This window comes from Fukomys damarensis, unplaced genomic scaffold (genome assembly GCF_012274545.1).
Source record: "Fukomys damarensis isolate Sample0158 unplaced genomic scaffold, DMR_v1.0_HiC HiC_scaffold_3, whole genome shotgun sequence".
In the NCBI taxonomy this organism is placed as follows: Eukaryota; Metazoa; Chordata; class Mammalia; order Rodentia; family Bathyergidae; genus Fukomys; species Fukomys damarensis.
In genome coordinates, this window is record NW_022900915.1 from 43,940,414 (window position 1) to 43,959,846 (window position 19,433).

General features: G+C 50.5%; 1 protein-coding gene across 4 annotated transcripts in view; it reads right to left on the bottom strand.

The window, feature by feature from the left end:
* Window positions 1-19,433, bottom strand: part of LOC104875384 (creatine kinase S-type, mitochondrial) — a 201,396-nt gene that overhangs the window by 47,453 nt on the left and 134,510 nt on the right. For 3 of the 4 annotated variants that reach the window (XM_010642887.3, XM_010642890.3, XM_010642896.3), the window contains exons 18-20: window positions 14,046-14,152; window positions 1,029-1,082; window positions 237-349 (exon numbers count right to left, since the gene is read on the bottom strand). In XM_010642887.3, the coding sequence (XP_010641189.1) occupies window positions 237-349; window positions 1,029-1,082; window positions 14,046-14,152 (274 nt within the window). The remainder of the gene's footprint in view (window positions 1-236; window positions 350-1,028; window positions 1,083-14,045; window positions 14,153-19,433) is intronic. The other variant, XM_010642904.3, reaches the window with a different exon arrangement.

Below are 19,433 nucleotides of genomic sequence, written 5' to 3' on the forward strand. Positions count from 1 at the left end.
AAAGATTTCTTCCAGAGACTGCAGTGCAGAGGAAGTGAGAAGCACAATGGTAGAGGAGCCCAGGCCTCAGAACAGAGCCCGGCTTCCCGTTCTCAGGTCGGGACAGGTATTCACAACACTGGCAGTGGCTCTCCCGTGAGGAGGGGAAAGGAAGACACCCACCCCCAGCTCACGAAGCCGCGGGAAGCCATCATCCACTGGGTGCCAGGTGACGACCGCACACAGGGGGCCCTCACCTCAGGATGTTTGCTGTGGCTTTCCTCTCCTGGGGAAGCAGGTCTGGGTCTCGCAAAACTTCTTCTAGCAGATTTAGCACATTCATCTTCAGTTCGTTGTTGAGTTCAAAATCCTACAAAACAGAAGGAATCTTTTAAAGATGTTACTTACTTTCTAAAGGTTTTTGCTCTGCGAATGTGACGCCTTTCCTCAGGACTCTGGAAGGGGGACACAGAGAGTAACATGTGGCCCCTAGAGCCACTCCCAGCCCCAGATCTGAGGCTGTCATGGGCCCAGCCGGTGGCATTTCTGACTGCATCCCCAGGCAATGGCCATGTGCAGGCTGAGATTTCCTGTTCCTGGGACATTGTCCTTACTAGACTAGACTACACAAGGCCCACACCGTGTCCCTTTCATGGTCATCTCGACTCTGGGGCAGAGCCAGAAGTCGCTCGCTGCCAGATCTGCTGGACAGGTGGATGAGGGCCCTGTCAGGTTACAGGAGCTGCCTTTCCATTGGGTGGTGCTGGACAGCAGCAGTCACTGTACTTTTCTTCCATCACACTTGTGAAGACACAGGAAAGGTGACACCAGGATGGCATCCGAAAGGGGCCAAAAGAAGGAGTAAGTGTGCTCAGAGCAAGGCAGGTTCTGAGGGAATTCATGGCAAGCGTTTCCCTTGCGCACTTGCTCTTGTCCTAATTTACCATAGGGCCAACTGAGACGCCCAGTTTTCTGTTACCACCAGGGGCTGGAAATCACCCCGACCCATGCTGGGCCCAGACCGCAAAACTCCCGCCCCAGTGCACAACCTTGATCTGATTTCCAGGAAGCAGTGACCTGAACTCTTGAGCGATTCGAATGCCCTGAAAGACAAAGGAAATCTGAGGAAGAGGAACTGTGAGAGGAGAGAGGACAACGGCCCAACGCAGCGCAGGTACCAGGGTCAGACCCGGCCATGGAGGAAAGGCCGCCGAGAGTCACCGCTGTGGCAGCGGCCCGCCGCGCCCGGGGACTGCCCTGGGAGAGAGCCCCGCACGGTCCTGGGTCTGCACCCTCCCTGCCGACCATGTGAGAGCGGGACCTGCTCCTGGGCCGGCTGCCGTAACACGCGTCCCGAACAGTGAGTCCGGATGCACACGAGGGAACTACGTCCCATTCTGGCAGTTTTCTCTGCATTGATTGGAAATTTTCCAAGGTAAAATGTGGGGTGGGGGGTGAAAAGGCAGAGTGTGGCTCCTCCCCTCCTTCATTAAATATATTCCTACAAAGCATCTCAAGGGACTGCTGGGCGTCCAGAGCACCTGCTGCCCGCACGCAAGGATCCCCCCACAGACCAGCGCCCCTGCATGTGACCACCACCATACATTTCATTGGGACAGTCACATGATTATATTACTAACGTAAATTCTTAGAATTACATTTTAACTTTAAGTAATTTTGAAGCACAGACATTCTGAGTTCTTTGCCAAGAATACTGTTAAGTGCAATGAATCAGAGAAAAAGGAAACAACATTAATTTTACTCTATTTCATCAATGAGAGGCAGGATGGCCGTAACTTCCCAAAGTATAGACAATGCAAAAATCTAACCTGCTTTGAGTTGAATATTTTTACCATCAGTTTGATGGCAAGTTGCGCCCTAATTCTTAATATTTCACTTCCACTGTTTGACAGTAGTATCCTTCCTTGGGGATCGTGTAAGAGACACTGGGCCTTGCTGGGGAGCAATGCAAATGTTAGTTTCTCTTGTCAAGCCCAGGGCTTCAGATAGTATGTCTCAGTCACAACACCCGACACCCACAGTTTATGGGGCTCACGGATCAGAGAGACCTGGCGGAGGAGAGCTGCTCAGAGCATGGTGGACAGGAAGCACAGAGAGGGGAGGAGCTGGGGAAGACAAAGTCCCTTCCGGGCCCCAGGGACCACCTCTTCCGACACCAAGCCAGCTGTAGCGCCTCACAATCCAATCATCTTCCACCTCCTCTGTGAGGGCAGGAGGCTTTGGAGGGCATCCAGAAAGATACCATAACAACATGCTCCTAAAAATTCAGCTGTCTGTTGTCTAACAGCTTCTTGCTGTTAATTTTGCTTTTAAAATGCGTGCAAGGAGAAGACAATAATCTGCTGCTGCTCCCCTCACCCCATCCCAAAGGGAAGGGCATCTTTTAGCAAGGAGCTAATGATCTCTCTCCTGGTCTGTCCACACTCACACAGGCTCACTCGGCCAGCAGGACTCTATTTCCTTCCTTAATGAATATTTGCTGTACATGAGGAAGACAACCGCGTCCTAGCAGAGCTCGGTGGAGACTCCAAGGATGCAAATAATCTGCTTATCGTAAACCACAGGATTAGGGTGAAGGGCATTGGGCTGCTGTGGGCCTTGCTGAGGGTTAACTGGTGTTTTAATTGACAAGCATCACCAGGTACCTGCTGGTTCCCACCCTGGGCTCCATCAGGGTGCAGGAAGGCTTCCAGGACAGGGGAAGGTTTTCCTAAGGAAAACAGAGGCAGCTTTATTATCCTGAGCTCTGGGAAGACTGCCTGGGGAGGGCATGCGGAGGACTCCGAGACATCTGTCCGACACTACCAAGGGAGGCTGCTGGCTGGGGACAGCGGGGCATCTGCCCTACTGCTGTCAGAGTCAGTGTCTGCAGGCTGAGCCAGATCTGAGCGTTCTCTTGGGTTTTCACAGGTGGGGAGTGACCTCATGGGAGTGACCACAGCTCCTCCTCCTCCCTGAACCCAGCAGCAGACAGCCAGGGCCTGGACTGTGGGGGCCCACGGGGGCGGAGATCAGACCAAGGAGGGGACGGTGTGTCGGGGAGGACACAGTCCACCTCCGACTCCTGTCTCCCATGCACAGGAACCACGGGCCTCGAGTTCAAATGTGGATTCTGACTCCACAGTTTGCCGTGGTTCTGGGATCCTGTGTCTCCCAAAGCACAGCCCCCAGGGTCCATGATCGTGTTCTGCCTTTTTTTTAAAGTCACACAATAAACAACTCCTCAGAAAACAAACAAAACCTGAACCCGCTGATAAGTGCGTGTAAGATACGGACTGGTGATTCAAGAGTCTCTTTTAAAACTATAATGTGTAATCTGACTCTACTGTGGATGTTAAATTAAAATTGCATCACACTAGACACATTTCCAGAGCCCCTCAGAACCCTCACCCTCGATTTGAACGCTCTCCTCCCATGTCCTTGCCGCCCTCTGCAGCAGCTCTGGAGCCCTGTTTTCCAAGTGTCTTTAAGAGGTGTGATAAAACACGCGGGGACTGCTGCTGCCCAGCGCCATCCCACAGAAAGGCAGCTCATGAACACAGGGCACTGTGCCCTCCTCCACCTTATCCCCTAGGTCTCACACACCAGGCAGCTTCTGCCCTCCCCAAAGCCAAAATGACCACGACCGGGAAACGTTCTGAGTGGATTCAAACATAAAGGGCAGCACATCCAGGAAAGAGGATTTGAAGAGCTGCTTCAGAAAGCGGCAAGGGCGGGGATAAGTGTGTTCAAAGCAAGGGGAGGACTCCTAAGGGGAGTCATGGTAATGTCTTTTCCAATAAATAAACATTTAAAAAACCTTTAAATAGTCACCTTATTTTTCGATCACACCTTGCACAGCTGTTTCTCAATAGGAAAAAAACCTGTGGCTGGAAAAGACATCTGCCCTGTTTGCTCCAGAGGTAACCTGCTCACAACACTTCCTACTGAGACTGGCTTGTAACTGGAAGCTAACTGGGGCGCCTGTCCTGGTTTGGGGCCCAGCGCCTCCGCAGCGGCACCAGGAGACGGCCAGCAGGTGGCGCTGTGGGCCGGCCACTGGCGCTGTGAAGTCACCGGCAACAAGTGAGCTCAGCTCCTTTGGGGTCCCTGAACCCCGCTGAGGACACAGAGGCTGACAAAAAAGTCTTCAAGGGTGGAGAGTGCAGAATGAGATGAGCCGCTACCAAAGAAGGAGGACGGTCAGTTTTCCCTGCTCAGTGGCCATGCCTGGCGGCTAATCACGGTCCTAACGACACTGAACCACCTGACCCGGTTCAGCCTTGCAGCACCAGGCGCACCCACTCTACCTGCAGGAAATCCGGGTCCACGGCGAAAGCCCCAAGGCTCGCGGGCAGCCAGCACACCCGGGCCTCGAGGCAGGGGCCCGGGCCTGAGCTTTTAACCACCGGGCTGCGACGCTTGCAGGAAAAGCAGCCCTGGGTGCTGGCCTAGTGCGGCTGGCCCGGGGAGCCTCTGAGATGTCCAACGGCGGCAAAGTCTGGGACAGTGTCCCTCCTGGACCCAGATCTGCAGTCTGGGAGATCGATGAGACTCCGTCACGCAATGCAAGAGCAACCTAACGACCCAGCATCTTCAAACCACTCCCTGGCGCCCGCTCAGGGGTGCTGGAACTCACACTCTCCCCGGGGAGCCATGGAACGCCAGCACCTTGGGGAAATCCGGACCAGCACGCGCGCTTTGGAGATAAGAGAGTTAGGAGAGATTTTCTCAGCATCTAAGAGTGGCCACAATCAGAGAGGAAGAGGAAAGCAGAAGTAAGTGCAGTGGAGGAAATCTACACAAATAATGTATAAATCTGGAACCGAGGGGTCACAAAGGGGCTGAGAGATGGTGAGTTCCAAATAGGAGATGGGGGTTTAACTTTCACAAACCTGAAAACATGCTACTGTGCGCGGAGGTCTTCTTTGACGCCACAAAACGAAGGCTGTACTGTGGTGATTCCAGTTAGTCAGCCATTTTATAAACTGGGAACTGAGGCGGCCATTCCAAGTGAGGCCTCAAGAGATGCGAATCGGCTGCCGTGGCTGGGACAGCACCCACTCGGGTCAGAGAGGCCATCACAGCGCTCAGCAGTGTGGCATTCGACTCCCGAGGAGGGGAGACTGCCTAGAGCTTCAACACCGGAACTGTCTTGCAGGAGAGACGGTGCTGGCTGACAGTGGGACGGGAGACACGCAGGACAGCTGCGCACCCTGCCCGGCCTATCGCCTGTGTCCCTCCTCACGCCCGAGGGACAACGACTCTGCACTGGGGCTTCCCAATGGAGACATGCAGGGCAGGGTCTTCCTCAACTTCCCATGGCCTAAGCACAAAAATAGAAGTGCTTCTTGTTCACGCTTTGAATAGGAACATCATAGTTGAAAAACACAAGAAGGAGCGGCAAGTTTGGCATTAAATCCTACAAAGCAATACTGGAGAAATTCTAGATGTTCCAAACGCGTTCAGTAGTTACCAGTGGTTCGTTACTCAGTGCGTTCTGAAACTACAAAGAGAGACAGAATAAACAGTACTCGGATCCCTGTCATCTAGGAGCTCCTACCTCAGGTGGTAAACTCCAGATAGAATTCACCTCCACATTTGGTGAGCGCAGTGCCTTGGTCCGGACAACCTGCAAGTATTTGTTGAATGAATGAGAAAAGGTACATGGGAAGACACTTGACTCGGAAATAGCAGTGAAGGAGATTCCTAAAAACAACATTGCCCCAGCTGTACCTCTTCTGGGAACCTTCCTCAGAGAGTAGAAGAGGACACATTACAGTGATCTATGCTGCCTTGTACAATTTCTAACAGCTAAATCTTGAAAGCAGCCTATGTGTCCATCAACAGATAAATGGATAAAAAAATGTGGTATTCACACACCACGGAGTACTACTCTGCCATAAAGAAGGACAAACTTGAGTCATCTGGAGGAAAATGGATGTACCTTGAGACAATAAAGCTAAGAGAAATAAACCAGACACATAAGCTGAAATATTGCATGGTTTCTGTTGTATGAGAAACCCAAAATATAAGTGGTTTAGAGAAGAAAAGGTAGGAAACAGGAAGTGGCGGAGGAGGGTGAAAATGATCAAGATGTTGTACGTGTATGTACCAATCCCCAACACAATGGAACCATTTTGTATCCCAATCATACAAAACAAATTTAGAAACAAAAAAGATAAGTGGTGATGAGCTAACTAATTTTTCAACTGGTGGCTTGAGAGATCAGCTGGATAGATGTGGAGTGAGAGGCTTTGAGGAGGCAGCAGAGTGCAAATACTGTACAAAGGATTTGTTTAAATGAAAATAACTGGGAAGAGGCGAGTGGCAAGGAGCGACAGCCACTGAGAAAATGCTGTCCAGACGGCTTCTGTCCGAGCTTCTCTGAGGAGTGCCTGCATCTCAATGGCACACTGGAGTTTAACGGAACCGGAAGCAGAACCGGAAAGGCAGCCACGCAGCCCGAGGCCAGACAACGCTCCTGTTAGGGAATTGATCACGTTAAAGTATGCTGTGACGCCGCCTCACAGGCTGCATTCTCCTGGTACATCTTGGCTCCTAAAATGACCTCATGCCCTTATCTCTGGTTTCCCTCCCCCAAGGCCACAGTGGTCCAGGAAAGTTGAAACCTGTGTCTGCAGGGCTGGGCCCATAAAAGGCAACCTGGCCTGTGATAGGTTAAAAGTAGCTCACTCATAAATAAGCAATAGCCCAGCCCAAAACTCAGAAAAGGACCTTTCTTTCTTTGTTCTTCTCTCCTTGTGCTTCCTCTCCCTCTCTGCTCTCTCTCTCTGCTCTCTCTCCTCCCACCCCTTGAATAAAATCTCCAGTTGGACCTCTCGGGGGTGTGTGTGTGTGTGTGTGTGTGTGTGTGTGTGTGGCCTAGTTGCTGTGCGTCACTATTCTCTTTCACCCACTGCACCCGCTTCCTCTCGGGGGGTCCGTGGGTTGAGAGCTCATCTCAGAGAAGGCAGGATTCGTCTGAGGCCCTGTTTCCTATTAGGTTTCCAGAGAGCCGCTTCAGGTGTAAGCCTCACAGCTTTCAAGACAGCTGCAGGGACCTGAGGGCAAAAGACAAGTCCGAAGGGCCTGCTATTAATCCTGCTTTTAATGCTCTAAGGCGTGCATAAGGTGATCTTCGAGTCACCCTGCTGTGAGGAATAAAGGTAGTGGGCGGATGTGGAGGAGACAGCCTGGGCGACAGAAATGGGGTGGCCTTAGCCTGAGGAGAGGCTTTGTGCAAAGAGCCTGGGCCACAGGCTGGGGACACTGGGAGCAGAGCAGGGAGGGGAGGTGGCCACAGGAAGAGGCCAGCCGCCAGGAAGTGGGCTGGGGCAAACCGGAAAGTGCAGTGAGTCCACTCCGACAGTGATGTCCTGCGCAGGGCCTGGTGTCCACAAATGCTCCCAGGTGCACAAGGGTTATGGGAGTGGGAGGTACGTGAGGTGAGTGAGGGCTCCCCACGCACCTGCCCAAGCCCAGCAGAGCTCAGCACCCACAGAAGGCCAGCAAATCCCGGGCATGGTTCTTGCGGTCCTCTCTGTGGACAGAAGCCATCCACAGGAGGCAAGAAGTTACTGTTTCCACAAGGAAAACGAAACTGTGTCTCACAAACTTTGGAAACTGAAAGTAAGTCTCATGAAGACCCCGGCTCCTTAAATGTTCACATCTGCTCCACAGTGGCTGCACCAATGTGACACTGACAAATGTCTCACCCAGGAGGAAGAAAAGCCTGGAGAGCTCATGGGGCGCTTCATGGGCAACAGTGGTGTCTTAGTCGTAGCTCACTGCTGGGACACAACACCCAGCACTGGCAACTTAGTGGGGGAGGTTATCTTGGCTTGTGTTTTGGGTCCACAGTCTGCTGGCTCCAAGACAGGAGGGCATGGTAGAAGGGTCACATGGAGGAAAGCTGCTCACCTCATGGAGGACAGGAAGCAGAGCAACAAGGGAGGAGCCAGTGAGAGAGACCCTCCAGGTCATGCCTCCTAACAGGAAGTCAGCTGTCACCCCGTAACCCAGTCCCCTCCCACATCCCTGCCCCTGAGCCTATGAGGCTTTGGGGCACATCCAGATACAAGAAATAATGAACAGAGATGTACAAAAGATCAGAACAAACTTAAAAAGTAGTATGGTGTTCCTATTTGGTCAGTTGGTTGTCTGGGCCATAGAAAAGGAGATAAGGCCAGGGATTTAGCTCAGTGGTTCGGTGGCCTGCTTTGCAAGCGCAAAGACCTGAGTTCAATCCCCGGTACCAAAAAAAAAAGAAAGGGGGAATGAAAACCTGTTTTCAGGATTCACAACAAATACCCACAGGATCAGGTGTGAGACTACCAGGCAGGAGCTCCAGAAGCTCCGGACACAGGAAGGAGACACAGCTGACTTCTGTTAGACAATCTTCTCTATCTTGCTGCAGCTGCTGCAGCAGGAAGCCTGAGTACGGGGACAAATGCTGCTTTGCAGCTGGCAGGTGTCTGGGATCTCTTAGCTCAGACACAGGGGGTCAACAGGAAGTGGTGCAGAGAACCGGAAGTGAACAGGCACTGGGTGGCCAGGGTAGCACAGGGTTGATGCAGGCCAGAGAGCGACTTTCCTAGGAGGGAGTGAGGAGCAGGGTGGGACACGGAGGCTCTGCACCACAGTCAGCAGCCAATGGCAGGTTGTGGCTGTGCTGGGTGCAGGGGACCCAGGCCCTGCCCTCGGCCATGCATATCCTCTCCAGGAAGCCTCTGGGTCCCTCTGGGCTCCCATTTCCCCACCTGAAAAACTGGGACAAGGACAAGATCAGCCTCCGTCCCTCCCAGGGTGACCTGTGTCAACCAGCTGCTTCCGGTGCAGGTGATGGTGACATTTTAAAAATCAGGGTCCGTCCTCAGAGAAAATGGCCTCCATGCACAGCACGAGACTCTCGGGTCACTGTAGCCTGCGTGCCCCATGTCACAGCTTACACACTTCCCTGGCAGGCTTGACACTGCTCTGGAGGCCCCAGGATCCTCTCCCAGCTTAGGGTGCCAGGATCCAGCTCCCCAGAAATCCGTGGGTTGTGAGTCCCGGCCCGAGGCTGTCCTCTAGTGGCAGAGCAACCACCAGCTGGAAAAGTACCTGGGCAGGTAGGCAGGCACCCAGACCAGGAGAGGTGAGAAGCTGCCTGTTCTGAACCACACGGAAGCCGGGTGCTCAGCTTGTCCTGGCCCAGCCTCTGCTTCAGATGTGAACAAAGCAGATGTCTGAAGCCATCGCTCTACTGCCATGAGGAATTCTGGGCTTTGCTAAACAATGCCAAGAAATTTAAAACAGAAAAGGATCCTGACAACTGTCAAAATGACAAACAGAAGCAAACTGTGCAAACTCACATGTCGTGGCCTATGTCTCCAAGACCCTCAGACACATGAAGCAGAGGCCGTCACACCAGCCTTCACCTCCCGTCTCCCAGGTCAGCACAGGATGCAGCTCCATTTTACCTCAGCCCAAGTGCAGTTATAGCCATGAGCCTGGTTTCTGTGGCACTTGTGAGTGGTTCAGAGCTAGATGCTAATGCTGTGGCCAGGAGTCACCTGTGGCTGTTTAAATTTAGCTAAAACCCTCCCAAGTCTTCAGTTTTTCAGGCCTGCCACACTGCCTGGCTGGCCCTGACTCTGGGTGCTGGGCTGAGAGCAGAAGAACCTCCAGCCATGAGCCTGGCTGTGTTCCCCTGGAGAGGCAGGAGGATGGCGGTGAGCCAGGCGCTCAATTGGGTGGGGGACGCAACACCTTCTGCCCTCGCGAGGCAGGGCCTGTGCATCCCCAGTACCCCTGCCCAGGAGGCTCCCGGTTCCCCCTCTCCTCTGTGCCCACTGGCTCCACCCTTCACCACGCCCAGTTTCCCAAAGCCCAGGACAAAGGACATGCATACCCTGTGCAGCTCTGACCCAGTGCCCGGTCTGGGGAGCCAGCCACACCCCGCAGTCCGGCTGCAGCTCACCTTGTCTTGTCTTCGGTGCCCTGTGTGGCCCGAGATGCCACCAGGGAAGGGCTTCGACGGAGGGTCGGGAAAAGCCTCTCCCGGAAGAGAGGCTGACACCCACCGAGGGGCCGGGAGACCAATAGGGGCCCGCAGGACAGGGAGGCGGAGCCAGAGCAAGAGCCCCAGCCTCTGGGTAGGCCATCCAGCCACGCGAGGGAGAAGGCAGAAGGAGAGGAAGAGGCGCTGACAGAGGAGGATGCTGGGACCCAGAAAGCACCGCGAAGCATTCAAGTCTCACCAAATATTTTTTAAAGAAAAGGCTAACCAGGTATGGTGGAGCGTGCCTGTAAGCACCAGCCCTCAGGGAGGCTGATGCAGGAGGATTGCAAGTTGAAGCACAGCCTGAGCAACTTAAGGAGACCCATATATGAGAAGCAGAGGATGTAGCTCAGTGTGGGGCCCTGGGTTCAATTTCCAATACCAAACAAATAAAGTTAAAATTTAAAGAATGCCATAAAACCCAAGCGTGGTGTTTGAATTGCCGAGACTCAGTTCTGTCCGCGGAGATTATGAGATGCTGTCCAGGAACCCAGGCCGTCCTTGGGATTATAATGAAATAGGGTTCATTTTACTTATTTACAACGGAGCCTTACACCTCTTATTCTGCATGGCATCAGGATTGCAGTTCTTTTTGGGGGTGGGGGTGGTACCGGGAATTGAACTCGGGTCCTTGCGCTTGCAAGGCAGGCCACTGAACCGCTGAGCTAAATCCCCGGCCCTGGATTGCAGTTCTTTTTGGGGGTGGGGGTGGTACCGGGAATTGAACTCGGGTCCTTGCGCTTGCAAGGCAGGCCACTGAACCGCTGAGCTAAATCCCCGGCCCTGGATTGCAGTTCTTTAAAGACTTTCTGCTGGCTTCTGGTTACCCTTCCGGTGAGGCCCCAGGTCCTCAGGTCTCCTAGGAAACCCTGCTGCCTCGGGGTCATGAGTGTGGCCCCAGGACCACGCCCAGGACAGGCGTGGGCTCCTCCCCTTCTCTCACAGTGTGAGCCCCACGCCTGCACCCCAAGGGCCCCATCCTCACCCCTGAGGCCCCACAGTGGGAAAGAAGGGCTCCAATGAGCCCCAAGCCAGTGAGGCAAGGCGGGGCCTGGCTGTGGCTTACAAAAGGGTGTAAATCCTTCCATGGTGACCGAACAGGGGACTTGCGTATACTGGGTAAATATTGAAGTTTCCAGCAAGGATCCCATCACGGGTAATGTCATGAGTCAAGAATGGCCAGTACAGGCCACCTTAGTAAAGGGTCCTCATGCCCTAATAAAGGCATCCGAGGCATTTCCAGCCCAAATTTAGGAGAGTGTAGGGCTCCTCTGAGCACTCTAAAGATGGCGGACAAAAGCCTCTTTAAAAAGATGGAGCGGGCGGGCTGTCTCTTCTGCTTTCTTCTTCCCCAAAGGCATCAGCCCTGCCTGCTGGTCTCTCACTTCCTGTTGATGAAGTGCCCCCGCCAAACCCCCCCCCCCGAGTCACTGGAAATGGTCATCCGGAGAGACCACATTGTCCCGTCTAAAATGGCGGCCTCCACCCTGTGCACCGCCATCTTACTTGTCGGATGAGGAGCAATAATCCTTTGATCAGACCTTAGCATGGCTTCGAGGTCCTGGACCTCCGGGCCGCCCAGCCTCCTCCTCCAAAGCAGGGTCCAGCACAGCTGAGAGCTCGGAAAAGTTTCAGAGCGAAAGACCTGCAGCTTCTGGGCGCCGGGGCCTGCTGACCCGGGAGGGGAGCCTGGTCGGTGGCTGAAAGTCCTTTTGTAGTCCCCAGCCTCCGCTGTCCCTGCCTCCCACTGCGGATCCTGTCGCCCCAGCTGCTCATGGCCCCAGCCCCGGGGCGCCTTAGGCCCAGTGGGGCCAAAACAGCTGCAGCGGAGTCCCCAGTGTGCAGCCGCAGGGCTGGCTGCTCCCCAGCCTGGGGCTGCTGGCACTGAGCAGTGGGGGCGGGGGTGCCCGGGAACAGCCTTGTCGCAGAGCCTTCGATCTCTACTTCGTCCTGGACAAATCTGCAAATACCTACCCGCCCCCACTGTCTCTATCTTGTTCTGCCTTCCCCTTTCATGTTCGTTTTACCCCTTGTATTGATCCTTCTTTGTTTAATCATACAGAAACTTGGAGTTTATATTTTGCTGGAACACCCCTGGCTATTTGGGTCCCCATTGATCTCCATACGGAAGGACAAAATTCAGATCCTCTCTTTAATCTTATGCTTTATCCTCGCAGTAAGAAAGATTTTGAAATTTCCTCCCTTATTGCTGTCATCGTTTCCATGATGGCAGCTATTTCCGCCACAACAATGGCAACAGTCACCTCACAAAATCAAGTGGCTACAGCAGAAATGGTCAACCAGCTAACAAAAAACACCACCCAAGGCTTCAAAAGACCACCCTGCTATTTCAAGATGTCCACACAGCTGTACTCAATTTACAAATCCAATTAAACTTGGTTTGGGAGGAATTAATACCCAGGCATTAGATGTTGTGACTTTAAATAATGTATGGGATACCATTTGGACAAAAATTAATGCTGGATGGAATAATTTCAGTAGTTGGATATGTGGATTGATGTTGGGATCCCCATATATATTAACCTTGTTTGGCATATTGTTATTGTTCTTTATTTTAAAGATCACATGTGCCAGTAACAAAATCATAAAAACGTGGACCTTTTGGCTGAGGCTCTGGAGTCAAAGACAAAAAGGGGAACTGAGGATCAGATTAATTTCTGGCTGAGTCAGGAGCGCGGCATCCATCTCTCCTGAGAAAACTCCGAGGCCTATTAGGGCTGGAATAATCCACCCCCTTGGGCCTAAAGCTACAATCCAAAAACTAACATATGGCCAATAACGATGTGCCAGATATCCCAACACCACCCTGGTTCCACCCCTGCCTTACCCTATCCAATAGCGATCCCGTAGTGCCACACTGGCTCCACCCCCGCCTTACCCCATATAAGGCTGTGAATTTGCTGAATAAAGCGGAAGCATTCCAGAAACCTCTCTGGCTTCTGTGTAGTAATTCCAGGCCTTGCCCTCCCAGTCCCGGCCCCTTGAACGCTGTTCCACAAGCAGGCTCGTGGGTGAAAACAACGTTTCTGACCTGAGCTGAAAACCTAAACCCCAGGGGTGCTCCACAGACTGGCTGAATGTGAAAAGTTTTTAACAGATCTTACCACAGTAAAGACACCATGTCCAGAACAACGGAATAAGTGTGTTCACAGGTGGGAGAGGATTTGAGGATTTTAAGGGGAGACTAACAGCAATGTGCCATTTATTGTAATCAACTTTTAAAATGTAAACATTTACTGTAGCTTATGATCACCATTCATTGATCAACTATTTATGGCAATTTCTGTCAAATAAGAACAACACTGTGTCCTCACCTACCTTATTCACCAGATCTGGCTCCTCCCCAGAGTCACACTGACCATGAGAGATCAGTGTTTTGGATCAATTTAGGACATGGAAGCAGCCAGGACAGCACAACTAGAGACACTCAGGAAAGAGGACTCCAGAGCTGCTGTGGAAACGGGAATGCCGGTGGGATCAGTGTGTTCAAAGCCAGGGAGATTTGTGGCAATGTGTCTTTCCCTCTAAATTCACATTCATATTTCTTTATCACACCAACAAGTGGGTGTCTTGCCAGTGTGACACTATTTGAAAACGGAGTACTGAGAACCAAGACGCCTACAGACACGAGGCAGTGTCCTGAGTCAATCTCCCCTGAGCAGAGGCCGGGTGTCCGCTTCCCTCCAGCAGTGCTGGGTTCCTCCCTCCCAGGCCCTGCAGCTGGTGGCCCACAGCACAGCTGTGCTGAAGACGGTGGTGCGACCCTGGGACAGGGCTGGCAGGGTGGCACGGGTGGAGGAAGAGGAACCCTGTGTCCTTCACAGATGGGAAACATAGATGCCGGCCAGGCACATGGCTGCCTAATCTCTTCCCCATCTAGTTTCTAATTCCAAGCTTGCACATTTTAGCTGCCAAGAACCAAGAGATGTTTTGCACACCCGGAGACCAGAAAAGTCAGGGTAATGATACTTGAAAGTCACAGCCGTGGCACCCGAGTTACCTGTGCGTGCTTTGAGACCCAGTGGCGGAGGACGTTCAGGACCCGGTTGGTGGCTGTCCTGCGTATGATGAACTCTTTGTCACACGTTCGCTCCATGCTATTGAATCCTGCAGAGGAAGAGAAGCACAGGTTGTGGTCAGAGCTGGTCCCGCGAAAAAGACGGCTCATTTTGGGAGCTCGGGTCATGGAACTCGCAGAAGACACATCCTGGCAGAGAGGTGGTGGGCAGAAGACATGGGGTCGTGCTCACCGGCTGTGCTCTCGGCAGTGGGCCCAGGTCACAGGGTAATTATGGGAATAATGTGCCCATTCCAGGACAGCCACAGCTCCTATAACCAGACCTCCAATTCCCCCAGCCTCACTCCACAGTGCAAAGCCAAGAAGAAGGTCCCACAAAGGATTTGAGCAAGAATTAATTTAGACATGTGCCCAAGGCCATTATATAATATCCTGAATATCTGCAGGTGGATGAGCTCGCGTCTAGGCTTACAGACGACACCAATATGCTACTGTAGATCCCTATGGAAAGCAGAACAGCAGTGTTCAGGGACACGTGTGTCAAAAGTACCAAAACGGCAGGTGTCAAACATTTTCACCACAAAAAACTATAAGTGTGTAAGGTGCTAGGTGTATTACTGAGCTTGATTTAGTCCTGTCACAGTGACAACCTGTATCAGCCAGACAGTACCCCATAAATATACAATTTATACAATTACTATTTGTCATTTACTATAAAGCAATTGTTTTTAAAAAGCCAGACCACTTGGGTCAAGTTGCTGCCCCCAACCGGCCCATCCCATCGCCACTCTGGTGTCCAGCGCTTCACTTCCCGCTGAGCTAATGACCTGTCGTGAGACTGCTAATTAACACATGCTCGGCATTTAAAACAGGGCCAAGAGCAGGAGCCAGAGCTCAGTAAACACTAGTTTTGTTGCAGCTCAGTGTCAATCCTGTCTCTTTATTTCCTGCAGTGCTGCAGACGATCCCAGGGCCCCACATGCTGGGCCATCGCCCCTGCCCACCGAGCTACACGCCAGCCTGGTGCAGGGGCCTCTGCCCTCTGCACTACCACGAAGTCACTTTTGTGCCCACTGGCTTACTGTGTGATAAGGTTCTGCCACCCAGTCATAATTAAACGACACATTTCCTTTAAAAAATTCAACACATCTTTGGGTAGGCATGTAGCTCAGTGGTAGAGCACCCACTACCACGTGCCAGGCCCGGGTTCAATCTAGGTCCAGTCAGTTTAATAAATGTTAAAAGTTCGTACTTCTTCAAAGAGCAGTCTGGATGGATTAGCTTCCTCCTCTGCTGCCGGCTCTACGTGCTGTCTCCTGTGCATCTCCCTACCAAGACACCTCCCAGGAAGTCGTCCGTAACCTCCACGCTCGTACAGCTCAGGGCTCTGTGACCCCATCTCTGTCTCCTAGAATCTCATTAGCTCCACCATTTGACCTTGACCCTGTGAGCTAATTACACATTCATGCCCCAGACCCGTATATCCGATCCTTCTTGCAGTTTTCCTCTCTAGCGTGTCTAACAACCTTCGAAGCTCAGTATGTTCAAAAAAAAACCCATAGCCTTTCCACCAGATTTGCTCCTTGTGTTCCCTGTTCAAGTAGAGGGACTGCATGTCTACCCAGTTACACAGGCCTGGGACTCTGGCTTGGTCCCAGGCCCCTGCTGTTCCTCACGCTTTTACCTGCTAAGTCAGTCTCAAATCTGTCTATGTCTTTCTGTCTAGAGCCCAAACTGGGGGTGAGCTACCAGCAGTCCTCCTCCGGCCCACTGTGGTACCTCCCAACTCACCCCCGGTTTCATTCCTGCCACTCAGATGTGCTCTCTTCCCTGGAATCAGAAGGAGCTTCCCAATGGCAAACAGGAAGTGTCATCCACTGTTTAAGGCCTTTCCATGGCTCTTCTGATAAATACAAAACTCCCTAACACAGTCTCCGAAGTCTTCCATGGTTTTGTTTTGGTTTCCCCCAGCCTTTTCTGAAACGATATTCTTCGATTTCCTCTGCATCTCTCCCTCATGACCCCAGTGCCTTTGTCTTACTGCTTCATACCTGGAACAATCTCAGTGCTCATTTCTGCTCAGTGAAAGTCACTCACTTTTGCTTCTCATGTTATAGCCTCAGATGAGCCTTTCTTGGCCTCGGTCCAACAAATTTCCTACTACATTTCTCATAACTCCATAGCCATTTACTTCACAGAACTTACCACATGTGCAATTTCATATTTGTATAAGTGATTAGCTGATCAATATTTGTGTCCACCATGAAGACAGGGGTCTAGCTAATTTTCTGCCAAGCAGAAGCATCTGTCTGGCATGCAGCAGATGCCATACCTGATATATGTTTGCTAAATGAATTTATGAAATCCGGGACAGTAGAAACTTAGTGAATAAGCGATGAATGGGAGAGGACTGAGTGAGGATGCAAGAACAGTCCTGAGAGCTCATGCGTGAGTTAAATAAAATCTCTACATTTCTAACAGGCAGAGGCCTTCTTCCTCCCCCTTGAACACAGACAGGCGTCTTCCACCCACCAGGAAACATTTAAGTTCTGTCAGAGAATGGTGATGATATGCTCTTGGCAAAAGAGAGATCTTGAAAAAAAAATTTATTAAAAACTTAGAAATTCTCAGTTAAATATTAAAAAAATTCAAGATGTTTAGCTGAATCCTCAAGGAAGAAGGGAATTCTCCAGAGCCAAATACACAGAAAAACCTGAAATCCAGAGTCAAGCCTCAGAATGGAAGCTGGCTGCCATGCACAGAAGGGAAGGGTGCTAGAAGTGGAGACTCAGGATCTGGGTTATAATGTCCATGTGGGTGGGGAGAAGGAGCCCCCAGGCCTTCATAAGGAGAGGGTACCACAGTGGAAACTGAGGATCCATCATAAAGATGATACTCCTAATAAACTACCATCTGCAAAAGAGTGAACTAGGAAAAACAATTAACGTACAAAGAGACAACTGGGAACCTTGTCTGGACTGGAGGTGTAGCTCAGTGGTAGAGCATTTGCCTAGCATGGGTGATGTCTTGGGGTCCATCCCCAATAATCCCCTTCCCCATAAAAAAGAAATTTGTCTACCTCAGTGGGAATGGTGGAGAAAAAACTCTCTTGAGAACTGGTAGCCATAGGCTACCCATGTTGGACTCAAACTTGGATTAAACAACTTGAAGCCCCTGAAGAAAAACACACAATCCAACATTACAACACACACTATCCGCTGTGAGCAAGTATCAGTCAACATAAGGTCAGCACCCACACAGCTCCACCCTGGTAGCCATAGGCTACCCATGTTGGACTCAAACTTGGATTAAACAACTTGAAGCCCCTGAAGAAAAACACACAATCCAACATTACAACACACACTATCTGCTGTGAGCAAGTATCAGTCAACATAAGGTCAGCACCCACACAGCTCCACCACTGCCAAGAATTCCAGACTAGAGACCTCTATTTTACATATCCTAAAATTAGGATATTTACAAGAATGAAGGATATAAAAGTGATCCTTGAAAACATGACCAAAGAATAACAAATACTTTAAGAGATTTTACAAGCACCACACAAAACTTCCTACTTGCTAATGATCGTAGGTAAGAAAACAGAAATAAAATTATTATTTCATTATTATTGACAATTTTAAAGTTGAAAATCAAGGCCAAAAAGGGAAATAAGCACAAATTGGATCCCAAGGAAAGGATAAGTAGACTGGAAACGTGTTTTTAAAAATAGATCTGAAAAAATTACCCCAAATGCAGCAAAAAAAAACTAGACATGGAAAACAGGAAAGAGAAGAGGGCTAGAGATTCAGCTCAGTGGTACCATGCCTGCCTCACAAGCACGTGGCCCTGAGTTCAATCCCTGGTTTAAGAAAAGTAAAGAGAAGAGAGGAGATTTTTTTCCTATTTATATTAAGATATGGATGAAAGTCTTAGAACTTTGCATTTATATTTAGTAAGACTGCTAGAAAAAGTTTTTAAGAAGGAAAATAAAATAAGCAAGCAAACAAAACCAAAGAGGCAGTCTAGGAAAATGAGTTTAAGGCCTTGATGAAAGACATAGATCTACAGGTCCAAGAATCACAGCAGGTGGCCACACCAAGACACACTGTGATGTAACAGTGTCTTGACACAAAGGTCGCTTTGGAGCCACCAGCAAGAAGAGCTACTCTGCTATATCTAATAAAAAATACATGAAGGGATGGGAATTGGCAGCAGTTTATTGTAAGGCAGGTTAATCAAAGTGGAGCAGAGGCCTCCACAGGAGTCAGAAGAGGGAAAGAAGAAACAGCCAAAATCTTGCTGAAGGGTGAAAGCTGAAGGATTTTGAAATACTAAAGAAGTGGATAGGACAGAGGTGTCCATCAGAGAAATAGATGACAGACAGACAGACAGACAGACAATTAGTGAGAAGACAACAGAATGAGTTAAGTGACAGGTGGAAAGGAGGAAGGGAAAATGAAAGCTGGAAATCAAGAGGAAATGATGGAGACTTGGTAAGGGAGCTGCTGCTTCCACCTCTACTGCTCCATCCATGCCTGGATCAGCAAGCAGGGGTTGGGGAAGGGCATCTACTTGGAAAGACAAGCCATCAAATAGAAGGGCATTTCTACTGCTCTCCAAATGACTCAATGTCACAGGATTAAAGACCATGGAAGGAGTTTTCTTTATCAAATTTCCAATATACCTATAAATTCAAATCTCAACTGCTATTACCATTTTAGATTAGGATTTGATGATACTGCTTTACTGTTTTTATTAACTGATTCAAACAGCTGTGATCTTTATTTTTAAGATCACAGCTTGATACACTTAAAATCTCTCTGCTGCTCACAGCTCACTGTGTCTATCACTCTCAGGGCTCAGAATTCTCTTCTAAATTCAACAGGCCCTTACATAAATGGTCTTCAGCAATGCTTCTCAGTCAGCAAGGCTGGAGCAATCCACATTTAGTGTGGAGGGAACGAGAGTAAATGATCAGCCACAGCAGGCACAGCCCTGCAAGTGCTATGGCAACACCAAGAACCAGGCATGGGAGACCTCAGAAACAGCCCTTGGGCCTCACCCCTCACATGGAAGGCCACTCCTGACCCGAAGTGGCTGCAGAAAAGGCCAGAGGTACAGTTTGGGGCAAGTTAACAACCCATCTGTGACTCAGTTTCTCCACTGATACAAGGAGAACAGTACTACCCTGTTTAAAGATCAGTCATTCCTATAAAACAGAAACTAGTGCTGGGCACTCATTGGAACATCATTTGCCACAATTATGTCCCACTTAGAGCTGGTTTTGTCTTTCCATCCCTTTAGCCCAGTGGCCTGCCCCATATACTCTTTTTTTTTTTTTTTTTTTTTTTTTTTTTTTTTTTTTTTTTT